The sequence below is a fragment of the Gambusia affinis genome, linkage group LG10 (assembly GCF_019740435.1).
Source record: "Gambusia affinis linkage group LG10, SWU_Gaff_1.0, whole genome shotgun sequence".
NCBI classification, from domain to species: domain Eukaryota; kingdom Metazoa; phylum Chordata; class Actinopteri; order Cyprinodontiformes; family Poeciliidae; genus Gambusia; species Gambusia affinis.
In genome coordinates this window covers 5,490,564-5,503,642 of record NC_057877.1, presented here as the reverse complement: position 1 = coordinate 5,503,642, position 13,079 = coordinate 5,490,564, and the positions used below count along the sequence as shown (strand labels likewise).

General features: G+C 40.7%; 2 protein-coding genes across 2 annotated transcripts in view; one reads left to right on the top strand and one right to left on the bottom strand.

The window, feature by feature from the left end:
* Positions 1-2,907, top strand: part of wwc3 (WWC family member 3) — a 38,980-nt gene extending 36,073 nt beyond the window's left edge. Inside the window, exons 22-23 of the mRNA XM_044129736.1 lie at positions 107-234; positions 1,321-2,907. Of these exons, the coding sequence (XP_043985671.1) occupies positions 107-234; positions 1,321-1,387 (195 nt within the window). The 3' untranslated portion in view covers positions 1,388-2,907. The remainder of the gene's footprint in view (positions 1-106; positions 235-1,320) is intronic.
* On the bottom strand, positions 1,658-12,605 carry traf3ip2l (TRAF3 interacting protein 2-like). Its single transcript, XM_044129737.1, has 10 exons — positions 12,407-12,605; positions 10,075-10,183; positions 6,630-7,261; positions 6,509-6,551; positions 5,698-5,762; positions 5,527-5,624; positions 4,276-4,344; positions 4,008-4,124; positions 3,844-3,918; positions 1,658-3,738 (listed from the first exon to the last, which is right to left on the bottom strand). Exons 2-10 carry the CDS (start codon positions 10,137-10,139, stop codon positions 3,592-3,594), a joined length of 1,311 nt encoding a protein of 436 aa, XP_043985672.1. The 5' UTR covers positions 10,140-10,183; positions 12,407-12,605; the 3' UTR covers positions 1,658-3,591.
* Positions 12,606-13,079: the final 474 nt, after the last annotated feature.

Here is a 13,079-nt window from a genome sequence, read left to right as displayed (position 1 = left end):
TATACGGACTGCTTCTCACCTCTGTGGGGTCTGATACAGAAAAGTTTCATTCGGGGGCTTTGCTTGGCCCGCAGCAGCAAGTTGACTGTGGTGTCGCCCCCTACAGGCCAACCAGAGCAAGCAGGAGCAGCGTCATGAGGAGGCAGTGGAGAGGAGGCTGAGGAAGGCTTCCAAAGAGGTTCTGCAGATGAGAGGGCAGAACCAGAAGGAACCCCTGCCGGTGCAGACATTCAGGTTGGAAAAGAAATCCGCATCTTTTCACTTTACAGAAGTATAGATGCATTCTTTTTTTATTTTTTTTTTCTTTCCATAAAACGTTTTGCAAAAAATAGCTTCATTTGCCATGTTCCCGTCTGCTTGCAAGCAACTACAATTTTCCGCGTTAAGGCAGCATTGTTTTCGTCAGCACACCAACCCTGCTGAAAATTACTGGGATTTGACAACAATTTTCAGGCATGCCACTGCAAGAAAACCGAGACCTACATGCAGAAGTATTGCTTGGCTTCAGCTGCTGCTCGTTAAAATCAAAAATCCAGCACTTTAATGCAAGCAAATTAGCTTCACCCTGTACACCATGTTCCAAATTAGTAGCATTTTAGCCAAATCATAAGTGTTTTTCAGCTCTAAACTGTTGCAAATTTGAAGGCTAATGGGTTTTAATCATATCAGATGATGTACGTTTACGTAGGGATGATGGGCACTTTATATGAAGGTGACTATTTTTATTAGACAACTTCTATTTCAAAAGACACGTTGGACTGACTGAAAAAAATGGTAAAGTTTGCCAAAGAAATGGAGCAGTCTTAAAAAACCATGATGCTGGGGTGTGATCACAGATGAAGTGAACACTTTCTTGTAGAAAGTAAACTAGCCTCACACTCAGAAAACGGGACGCTCATTAGCTGTTAACACAGAACCAAACATGAAGCAGACCCATTTTATCAAAGGTTTTATGGAAAGATGAGAAGCTGCTTTAATTTCTTTTATTTTTTTCCCCTCCTTGTCACGTATCCAAAACGGCCAAAATAGTTGGAAGTTGCCTGAGCTTTTCATCTTTGCAGCTCCTCCAGAGTTACCATGATCCTCTTGGTTGTTTCTCTGATTGCTGCCCTCTCTAAAATCTACTTTAACTAATAAATTGTCACAGGAGTATCAATGTTTGTAACATGGCTGCAGAAAATGGGTTCAGTAAAATGCGTTCGCTAAACGTTACAAGCTGGAAAAGGAGGATATAAACGTAAAGGGGCTTAAGTATAAATGCATGCCACACTTTTCAGTTACAAGTTTTGAATTAATTTGTTTTTGGTTTTTTTTCTGCAGAGAGAAGATAGCTTTTTTCACCAGACCAAGGTTCAACATACCTCCTTTGCCAGCTGATGATGTATGAGGGCTCACCTCCGTATTTTGTGACTAAACATGAAGTATTTGTTGTTTGTTTTTTTTTGTTTTTTTGTTTTGTTTTTTTTTTGCCACTGGGCTCATGAAGTACAGAATTGTTTCTGTTGACGATACCAGACATGTGACCTGCAGATTATGAAGACCTGAATGTTTTTTTACATTTTCAGAAGCCCTTGTGTGCCTTTTTCTTTTTTTGTTACAAACACCACACAGTTCTTGACGACACGGTTGTATAATTCCTTTTTCTTCTTTTTTTTTCCCCACGGGGGACACGACGATTTTCAGACCTTGTTTCTGTCTGATCCTACTTCGGTTTGTGCTTAGTATAGGCTGGAAGACGGGAACAAAAGTCAGATTGGAGAAATTCACTGTACTGTAACTTATTTTATAGTACTTTTTTTTCTTTTTCTTTTTTTCCTTGAAGGAAATGAAACACTTCCTGCTTAATAAATGTACTTTGTAGCTTTTGAACAAATAGCACTTCATTGTTTTTACAACCATTAAAATTAAACTATTGCCTGATATTTGTTTCTGTTAAATCTTGAGAGATATTTGCATAATAAAATGACTGTGTAACCAACCTTCATTATAAATGTCATTATTTTGTACTTAATAAAATTATTTCATTTACCTTTCAATATATATACAAGACTGTATTAAAACTTTCTTTTTAAATTATATGAACACTTTCAGTGCAGATAAAAGTCCATTAATCTGCATGTGAATGCCTGCTGTGGTGTATTTCAGGTGCAGGAGTTTCTATTTGTTCGCCGTAAACCTGCACTTGGATGAACAACTATTCTGCCGACGCAGACGGTTTTATTTAATTTTTTTTTTTTGCTTCAAATGTGTCGCACAGCTTTACATGCAGATTCATCTCAAACCACACACACGAGTTTTGATGACCCCATTTTGAGTGCACTTCTGCCGATTTCTTGAGAAGTTGTACCACACAGCTGCGTCAGCTGCTTATCTCCTCATGGCTTCCTGCCGAGGTGTTTTTTCTTTTTTTCTACACGAGCCGATGAAAGAGGAGGAGGAGGGGAGAAGCGGCGAGACTGGATTTCTGCTGCATTCCTTCTACATAGCTCGTCATTGAAGGGGGAAAAAAAAACACGACACTCCCTCAGGTGAAAAAAAATAAATCAAATAAAAATCCAGGCCTCTGCTTGTCTGATCGGTGGTAGTGAGGAGAGGCGACACTTAGGCTCCCAGAGAGACAAACATACAGCGAGGTTAGCTTTTCAGCATCTTAATTTAATTTAAGGTTCAAAACAAAAACAAAAAAACCAATGTAGACAGTAAGGTGTAAAGCAATGGTTTAAAAAGATTTTAAAACATGAGATTTTGAAAAAAAAGATAAAAACAGCAGGTGTTTGAAGTGACGTACCAGCTGCTGATGGGGCCGATATGAGATCCTAGAGTCACTTTGAGTGGAAATGCCACAAAGAGAATCAATCTAAACACGATTTAACTGCTTTGATACGAAACAGAAATGATCTCTGCTGCTGCTGCAGCAAAAAAAAAAAACCCTCTTGATGGTGGAACTTTTTTTAATCAAATGTACCGAGAACTGAAAAATTACTTTTCTTAAAAAGAAAACAGATTTCTTATGTTGGAAAGCTCTGTAGGTTCTTGCATTCCTTTGGCTGGACTATATATGCTTTTTTTTTACTTTTTTTGCAACAAGAAATTCCTCCTTGTAAGCAAGTGGGAAGTGCATCTTCTTTCAGCCAGCTGACAGGCAGTGAGGGAAATAGAAGTGCTTACAGAGAGAAAATCTTGCACTTTTTCTGTCGTCTCAAAAAAAAAAAAACCTTACACTTTACAAAAACTGAAAAACTGCAGTGATTTTATCTGTTCCTGTACCAGATGTCACTGTATAGTTTTTACTTTTTTTTTGTTTAACCAAGTAGCACGTGTGATTTGCTTGTAAAAATGTATGAAGGAGATTTTAAAACTGTTTTTAAAAAACAAAAGCAAATGGAACAAGATGTACGAAACCAAAAAAACCTCTCCGGTCCACGTTTCATGTCGACACCGACACTTTTCTTTGTGAATAAAAAAATAAAAAGTTAAGAAGAAGAAGAAACAAAAGCACCTGAGAGTCTTTACAATCGCAGATTAAAGGAGGACAGAGGCCGGAACACGTCCCCGCTTGTCTCGGGGGGACGCTGTCCTTGGGCCAGGGCTCTAGATGGGGATGGAAACGATGGTCGGCAGTTCCCCGATGGGGGGCGGGTTGTACTTCTCCACCCTCATCAGGCGTCGGAGGATGTCGTCTCGATCGCGCGGCCAGCCGTAGACGTGAGTGTTCTGGAGCCAGTTGGGAACGTGACACTGTAAAAAACACAAATCGAGACGCCACAAGGTTTTGTTGTTTTTTTGTTTTTCTCCTCTCAACGCTGTAGATCCGTGTAGCGTTACGACGGCCGCGGCGCTTACCTTTTTAGCCCCGGGAAACAAAATGGGAATGAACCTGAAATTCTTGCTTCCGTTCTGGATGAACTCATTCTGAAGCTGAACAACACACACACACACACACACACACACACCGGTGAGTCTGGGCTGCGTTTTAAAGACGAGCTGAGAGCGGAGGCGGCTCTGACCTGTTTGTGGATGTAAACGGTGTTGAAGGTCCTCTCGTCGTTCTCCAGGTCGAACGGAGACGTGGTCACCGTCTCATAGTACTTGGGACTGATGATGATGATGATCAGGTACTCTTTCTGAGAGAGCAGATAAACATCGTCACTCATCAAAATCCACCGGAGGACGGCTTCCAAAGGCAAGTTTACTCTTGCTCCGGATGATGCAACAGTCCATCAAACATCAAAGTGATGAAAAGATTTACCTTCCTTTTTATAGGTCTGCTCTTACCTCGCTGAGGTAACGCTCCATGAAGTCGATCTTGCTTATGCTTCTGTACTGCTGTTCAAAAATGTCAATCTAGAACAAAGACATTTGCATATTACACTCTTAGCTAGTTAAAGAAACCCCCAAACATGGAGGTTCACACAGGCAGAAATGAACATTTATTGGTCTTTTTTCTTTGTTTTCTTAAGTCTGGGTAAGTGTTGATAAAAGTCTGACTTTCTTGAATTAATTTTATATTTAATTACAAGAAAGATAAAAATTGGAATTTCCAGAAGATGAACTCCTAATCAACAATCACTGTGGTTCTGGAGCTGATGACTAACATTAATTTAATCTTCATTAATCTCAAAGATTAAGAAAAGGGTCATTTCACTTTATTTGGTCCAACTTCTGGTTTTTAAACTAGACCCAAAGTCTCCGGCTGAGTCCAGCTGAAGATGCCAAGCATAGCACTGATCTTCCCACTGTTTATAGTTCATGTTAAGACATTTTCAGCACAAAAAAACTAATGGTTTAATACAATTAATAATAACTAAGGAGGGAATTATTATTTTAAGATTTTCTCATTTTTGTATCGTTTCCTCTTCATCGTTTATATCAACTCTAATTATTATTTCAACTTTATTTTCTTAACTATTTTTTCTAATACATCATCATAATCAGCTGGCTGGGCCTGGTAAAAAAACAACAACAAAAAAAAAACATGTTCCTCGTTTGGTTAGAGAAATGACAGAGTAGATTTAGCAATGCAGAGCCTCAGTCTGAGAGAAGCATAAGTTATGAAAAGGTAGAAATGAAGGGAGCATGTTGGCATGGCAACATTAACAAGGTGCAGTGGGCTGTGTGTTGTCATGACGTCCCGTCCCACCACACATGTTCTCTGACCTTAAATGTTGGTGCTCCAGTAAAGTTGGTCCACAGTGTGTCATCATCACTGTTGCTTCAGGTCCTCGGCTATAGACTCACTCTGAGGCTCTTATCATTCTGCGATGCATTCACTTGCACTCAGACATCTGACGTTTACTCATTAAGAACCAGTCCACACGTGTTTACACCCAACAGAGCGATAATATGGGCTTTTAATTAATGATAAATAAAAAATTTTGAACTGGGATGTTTGGACTTATTTGTAAGGGATTTCTAATGAGTATTGAGGTGAACAGGTGCTGCTTTGTTTTTCATTAGGAATGTCAAATAGTCTAAAGCACAGCCACAAAAAAAACAACAAAAAAAAACATGACGGTTGCCACATACATGAGTGTCGAAGCCGTTGTGTCGCAGCAGAGCCACAAACTTGATGATCTCGTTGACGTGTTTGTCGTTGTCGGCTTCGTACGTGACGAAGACCCGCCCTGCATTCAGAGACGGACAGTTAGAGGCGGCCCTGCAGCGGCGCCGTCTGCTGCTGCGGCCGCCAAGACTTACTCTGCTCCAGAGAGAGCGGCGTGCTGTACGCAGGGTGTCTCTCTTTGACCGGGACGTTGTGGCCGCTGCAAGGAAACACAAAGACCTTCAGGGCCAAACTTTGTAATAATAAACACACAGTGAGGCTGGTTCAAAACTCGAGGAGGGCTGCCGACTTTAAGGCGTCTCAACATTTCATTGAGTCGATATTGCGTAACGCAGATTGATCAAATGATCTGCTTTGGTGTAAAAGCCAGCAGAAGGTTTTGGGCTTGATGCAGAACGACAGCGGAAGGTGAAAGGTATTTCTTCTGCAGCAACGAAAGTCGAATATTTTGTCAACTTTCTCATGTTGCGGCTACGTGTTTGAGCTCGAAATTTCACACCCGCGAATTACGCCATCGCACGAGTTCCACTGGAAATGCGTGGAGACGGATGTTTCTAGATTAACGTTCAAATGACTTCCTTTAAAGCTCCCTGAATATAAAAACCCGGAAAACGGAGAAACTTCAAACGAGTAAGTTCCCCTTGATTGTTGTTGATAACTGAGAGACTACCTGCTTTCTGCTACAAGAAAAGCTAACAAAAACAAACAATAAAACATAGAACTGCTTCCACTTTAACTGGTTGGAGTACAGCAGAAGGAGGAGGTTGCCTGGGGCAACATTGCTGCACAAACCACAACTGCGTGCATTTATATTTTTTTATACATTTATATTTCAAGGTTTCAAAGTTAGGCATAGTGACTAATCACAATTAATCACGATTAATCACAGCATGAGAGAGATTAATCAGATAAATCTTTTTAATCAAATGCCAGCACTAAACTCACGTGTGTGTGAATCCAGCTCCAGGGATCCTGCAGTCTTCTGGGTCTAACAGACAAAAGACAGAATCAAGGAAATCTGCCAACTGCACACTGAGCGTGTCAGAGAGTGGAGGACCAGACTTACAGTACGAGCTGTAAGCTGGGTTGTACTGAGGCCAGGCGCGGTTGTTGGCCATGGGCCGCCTGCTGAAGGCCTCCGCCGGACACTGAGCACAGCAGGGGGGGCCCTGTGGCGGACACGAGTACGGAGACAAGGTGTGGTGGTAGAGCTCGGCCGAAGGCAGGTTGGAGTGCAGCGACAGCGGCTGCTCCAGGCTCATGTGGCCGCTGTGGTGGCTGGGGAGGGAGGCGGACTTCTCTCTGGACAGACAGCTGTCCTGGGAGTAATCCTTGTGGCCCAGGCAGGACGGCAGGCTGCTGGGGTAGCCCGTGCAGCTGCTGGCCAGGCTCGGGTGGAGCATGCTGACCTGGCTGGGGAACGGGGTGGGCTGGTTGTACCCGGCGGGGAGGCTGTGGGGCAGCCGGGAGGAGCAGAAGCTGGAGGAGGGGAACGACAGGTCCAGCTCTCGGTTCCACCCCCGCCGGCTGAACATGGAGTCATCGGGGAACGGCGTGCGGTCCCAGGGCCGGCGGTGGGCGTCGAGGTCGGACGCGGGGTCCGCTTTGTGGAGGGCGCTGGCTTTTCTCTCCTCTGTGTTCATGGTCTCATCGTCCTCTTCGGGCGTGTTGTGGCAGGAGCTGAGCTGGCTGACATAACTGGAAGCAGAAACAGAAAACTGTAAAACAAAAATACTTTTAAAAAAATTCACACTAAATAAAACTGTTACGCTGTGAACAACAAAACATTATCTTACTGTAGAGAACACACTGAATAAAAACAACTCAAAAAATATCAATTTCAAATCATTTTAACAGCTATGAAATGTAGAAAATACAGAAATACCATATTACTGCCAGCAGTTAATCAGGCTAAAATTAACTGCACTGATCGGCCAAAATGACTGTGAAAAAAATATTGTTGTTTTTTAATGTATATAGAAGCTAATTAATTTCTATGTAGAGCAAATAAGTAAAAACAGACAAAAATAAAAAATAAAAAATCACTGACCTTTGCTTTAAAAAGCTAAACGTCTTTCTTACTGAGGTGCCAAAGAAAGAGTCAGACAGATCAGTGTTTGCACCGGCTGAAAATATCTCCTCTAATGCTGCTGCGCACTGCTAGTCAGCTGGCTGATGGCTTCTACACTTTTTTATTGCCTATTGAAAAATTTGTGAGGAAGTATTTCCCATTACACAAAGCACAAACTGTCATGGTTTTGAAAATTAAAGTAACCCGTAGTAATGAACGTAGGCTATTGAAACAGCTGCAGGGCGTGGCGGCGTGCTGAGCGGCGTGCTCAGTGGCGTGCTGCGAACTGGTTACCCAAGAAAACAGCCCGACTCATTATGCAGCTGCTTTCATCGTTCCTCCACTGTTCACTCTGATCACCATAAACAAAAGCCCACAGATGTCCTGTGCAGAGTTACACTGTAGCTTAAACAAATGCAGTAAATGTTGGCTGCAAAACATAACAGCTATTAATAAATGTTGGGCATAATTATTACTACTTTAAACATCTCTATTAAATTACTTTTACAGCTGTAAGAACGACGAATTTAAATTATTTTTTATGTTTTGTTTTATATGTCAGTGTAATGTGCTATTTTTGGGTTGAACAACATGTCGCCAATATATCGTCATTCATATTCATATCGCAGAAAGAGACTGTTTGGAGTGTAAAAATTCTTGGCTAATATAGTCAAAGTTTTAACTTTTAATACTGTTTTAAATCTGTTTTTATGCTAACATCATCATGGTTATATTGACCAGCTTTATCACAATCACAAATTTTGCCAATGTCACACAGCCCAAGTATTTTTACGAGATATTATCAAACCAAGGTAAATGTCACACTGGGAGTAGGATTAGATCCAGCTTAACAACGGTCTGCCAGGAAACTAGTGGGATATGCTAACTCCTGCTAGTGATACTGGCTAATAACTGAGTAGCTCTGCATTTCAAACACTAACAGAATATGTTAAGTAATTGATATGGATTACATGTGTTAGTGTTTAATAGGATGAATCATACCATCAAAAGTGTAAATAAACGGTTTATATAACAGCCTACGTTTTAGTCCCATGGCTGCTGTGTTGGTTTCTGACGTCAGCGTTACTGAAAAACACCAGACTTTACCACTTCAGCTTTTGGAGACTTCCTGTCTACCTTTTGAGTTTGAAACATGGACAACTCAACTTGAGACACAAATCTGGACGCATCGTTAATTTGGATCCTTCAAACATACTACACAGTAACATACAATAGTGATATAGACTTTTTGCCTTCTGGTTTGTCGTTATTAAAAAGAAGCACCTCCAGGAAGTCCAAGTTTTGTTGCATTACTGTCTTCAAAGCGTCTCAGTTTGGTGGCAATCTGGAAACTTTAGTATTTTACTGAGCTGGAAATTGTCACAGAAAGAGTGAGAATAACTGTCCCAGATCACAGAGTGAAACTGAACCGTGATGCTGAACAGAAACGTTTGTTTGAGATTGCAATGGGTTTCCAAATGTCCTAATTGATGATTAGACTGTTTAAATCAATAAGCGATAAGGATAGTCCTTTATTTAGGAGGCCAATCCTTTTAATGTAGGATCATCTTAACCATACGAAGACATTCTCAAACTATTTTAGAAAAAACATACATTCACATGTTTACAAATAGCTACACATGTATAGTTTTCTGTTTTAAATATAATTTTTTTCTATAAATTACTTGTTTGAATTGTGCACTGCCATTAATCAGCAACTTAAAAAACATTATGATGCAATCTATTAACTCAAATTGGGGAAAACAGAACTCAGATGCATTACTACAATGAGGAAATATGAAAAATTGTCCTTTTTAATGGTTAGTGATTAAACAAAAGTCAGCACCAAAGAAGTGGAGAAATAAATGAATGAGAAGCTGGTAAATATTTTTGATTCCTGTTTAAATTGCTCACATTATAACTATTTTGTTCTACAGTTATTTTTTGTTGCGACAGCACTTTTTTCATTCAGTTCATCTTTTTGTTTGTTATTAATGAATTTCATTAAATTTCATTGCAAACAGGATTTTAAAAAACAACAACAACAAAAAACAAACAAACAAGTGAACAAGCAAACAGCAGGACAGAGAGAAACACGTGCATCCATAACCAAGAACGAAATAATTAGTTTGCCATTACTGCTCTGTTTGAAAAGGAGTAGGAAGAGGCAAACACTTATTTAATCCATTTAATTTTGACATTATTTCAGCTCCATAGTTGAGAGAGTGCGACTTGGAGATTGTTACTCCAACAGCAGCAGGAATCACAGGAGGCGCTTTTCATTTCTCTGCCTGAGACACGGCAACGTTACGCTGAAATGTGTCCTGCTCTCCTAATTTCTTATCACAGCGATGTATCTGCTGAAGCTCGCTGAAAACAACTTCCTAACGAAACCAAAAAAAAAAGCTCACAGATTTGTTGTTGTTTTCATCGTGCTCACCTATTTGGGACAGGCAGAGAGCAGACCGAGGTGGGCAGCATCGTTGAGCTTATTCCATCTGACATCCATGTGTGTGTGTGTGAGCCTCCTCTAAGATGTGTTTGAACTTCTGGAAAAGAATAAAACAAACAAAAAAAATCACAGAGATATCTGATTCAAAGGTCAGTATAGACAGAGTTGTGGCGTCTTGCTTTTCTTTTCTGTTTTATCAGCCCACACCAGTGTGAGAGTGTTTGATATGCATGCGTGCGCACCGGGACATGACGGCGTTTCTTCCACACTGGGGACTTTTCTCTAAGTGAGTGGAGCTAACACATGGGAATCAGGAAACGATGTCTGTCATTTTACACAGGGGGAGAAATCAAACCATTTAATAGATAAAACAGATATTCACCCGCTGACAGATTTCTCATTTTTGTGTTTCGTCACCACTTGTTTCAGATCGTCTACACAAACTCTTTAAATGATGATTTTGCTCATTACAAGGCAAATTTCCCTTATGTTAGAATGAAATCACACTCTTGTAATGATGTGTTTCAACTGTTGACTGTGTTCTATGACTTTGCATTTTTGCGTTTTTATGATCTAGAGCACATTGTGGCTGAAATGTGCTATAAAAATAACATTTGATTTGATTAACTGATTGATGAATTGGCTGTGATTACCCACAATGCTCTGTTCGTGTTCACTCACCGCATCTCGATCTGGTTACAGCCAGATCTGCAGAGAATCGAGAGACGCTGTCCCAGAACAGGCGAGCAACTAATTTATCAGCGTCTGTCAGTCCTGCGAGTGTTACAAAACCATAACGAAGGTTTTGGCCAACCAAAGAGTCCTTCAACGACTCAACAAGGCCACAAGGAAACCAGAAACAACATCTAGAGCACTGCAAGCTCATTCAAAGAGTTCACGATGTAACGATGAGAAAAAGACTGGGCAAAAAAACTGGCATCCATGAGAGATTTCCAATTCTTCATGAAAAAGGCAAAAATTGAACATTTCGGAACGTTTGCCACTCGTTGCAACGAGTTTTTCTAAAACCTCATTTTAGAAAAAACGGTATCATGCTAACAGTTAAACATGGTGGTGGCAGCATTATGGTCACAGTTGAGTTAAACAGCAGGAAAATAATCAAAATACACCAGCATGTCACCTGCTGAACGGTTAAAAAAAATAAATACATAAATAATAAAGGCTCCAACGTGGCTCTGTGTGTGATGTTACCTTAAACAGGTTGTAATGTTTCTCCACTGTTGCAAAATCAAAACAATTCGGCAAAGAAGAGAGGGCCAAAATTCCTCCAGAGATGAAAACGATAAATTTCCAATTATCATTAACTTTCGATGGAGGTTGTTGCTGTCGAGATTATTAGTTATTAGGTTTGAGTGACAATTACTTTTCCACATAGGGTTATGCTGGTTTGGAAATTTACCCAGCTTATCTTATCTGTCTGCTACTGAAATTCGATCTGAAAGGGCAAATACTTTTCAGATCACCGTATAACTAATAAGATTCTGTAGCACTGCTTTTGCATTTTAAGGTGTTTCTTAAAACACTGGTTTCCCAACTTTGAGGCTTCCAAGCTGCAACCCAATTATGATAATTATGAAGTCCATGACGACAACAACAGTCATAACAACTGACAATCTATTTTTAGATAAGTGGAAAATAAAAGTTTGGTGAGAGCTTCTGGTAGACGTAATCATGAAACAAATGTTTGGAGGTAATTTCAAGACCCCAACATGGGTGTTTGGTGGCCTGTTATGGGTTCCCGACCCCACCTTCGGAAAACACTAGTTTAAAGCACTATCTCCTACCACCTGTTTAAATGCTCCGTTATGTTAACAATAATTTCTGTTGACGGGGAAATAAAGCGGAGAGCCCTCTCTTCAAATCTGCATATAGGTTATTATCATAACAGCCGTCTAAGCAAGTTTTAGGTGGGTTTGTCTTCCAACACCCCCCCAAAATTCCCGTAAATGAAAATAACACTCGCTGATAACCTCTATGTGGTCGCACAGATAAAGCAGCTCGCTCTTTCCACTGAGGCTGACCCAGATATCGCTCCGTCAACTCGGACTCACTGCTCAACCTTCACGCATCCGTACACCTCCAGACAACTTTGTACGAGAATTATACCAACGAAATAGCAACAACTGAAAAACTAAACTAAAAAACTGCCACCTCCAAAACGCTTGTGTGTTATCCAAGGGGTCCATGAGGACACCGGTGTCCTCGTGAGAGTTAACGGAGTTTATTTTATAAACCGTCAGATCAATTATCCAAAATAACAGACGGAATAGCAACATGACGCAACTCCAGGTTAACTCACCGTCGGCGCTTTAGGTGAAAAAGTCTCATTTGAGTAGCTCAGCCAAAACTAGCAACAGTGTGTCGCCACTCCGGAACTGAGAGAAAGGCGACCTTTTTCAGTAGCGTCGTCCCGTCATGCCAGGTGGAAGAAAAAGTGAAGCTTCAACTCGAGGAGAGGTGTTTTTAGTGCTGCTTTACCGCCCCGACACTGAAACCCCACCTTCCTCCTCCTCTTCTTCTTCCTCCTCCTGCACGCAGCATGGGCGACACCGGGGACAGCAGCTGCTCAGTTTCCTCTTCTAAACTTCACCAAACTTAATTTATCTTTTAAAAATGATCTCATTATAGATTAAATATGTTAACAATTCATCATCCAGGCAGTGGCAAATCTAGCTTTTTTTAAAGTAGGAGGTTCTGGGAAGGGAAATTACCCAGCAGACAAAAATATATAGCAATTGACACAGATAAAAATCACTGAGTGTTTCCAAAAGACAGCATAGGACAGAGCAAAGAAAGCTTGCTGCACAAAACGGTCCAAGTGTAGAAAACCTTGAGTTGTAGTGAGTGGGTTTAACTTTTTAGTAAAGTAAGAAAGGTCTTGGTAACACTTTATTTGAAACGGTGTTCATAAGACTGACGTGACACCGTCATAAACATGACACAATAACACCTGTTATGAACATGAAAGAGTC

Excerpts from the sequence above, each read along its gene's own strand:
- traf3ip2l (XM_044129737.1), bottom strand. The coding sequence starts at position 10,139 with ATGTCAGATGGAATAAGCTCAACGATGCTGCCCACCTCGGTCTGCTCT. Across the intron at positions 4,345-5,526 it reads ACAACGGCTTCGACACTCAT|ATTGACATTTTTGAACAGCA; the intron begins GTATGTGGCAAC and ends TCTTTGTTCTAG. Across the intron at positions 3,919-4,007 it reads CCGTTTACATCCACAAACAG|CTTCAGAATGAGTTCATCCA; the intron begins GTCAGAGCCGCC and ends TGTGTTGTTCAG.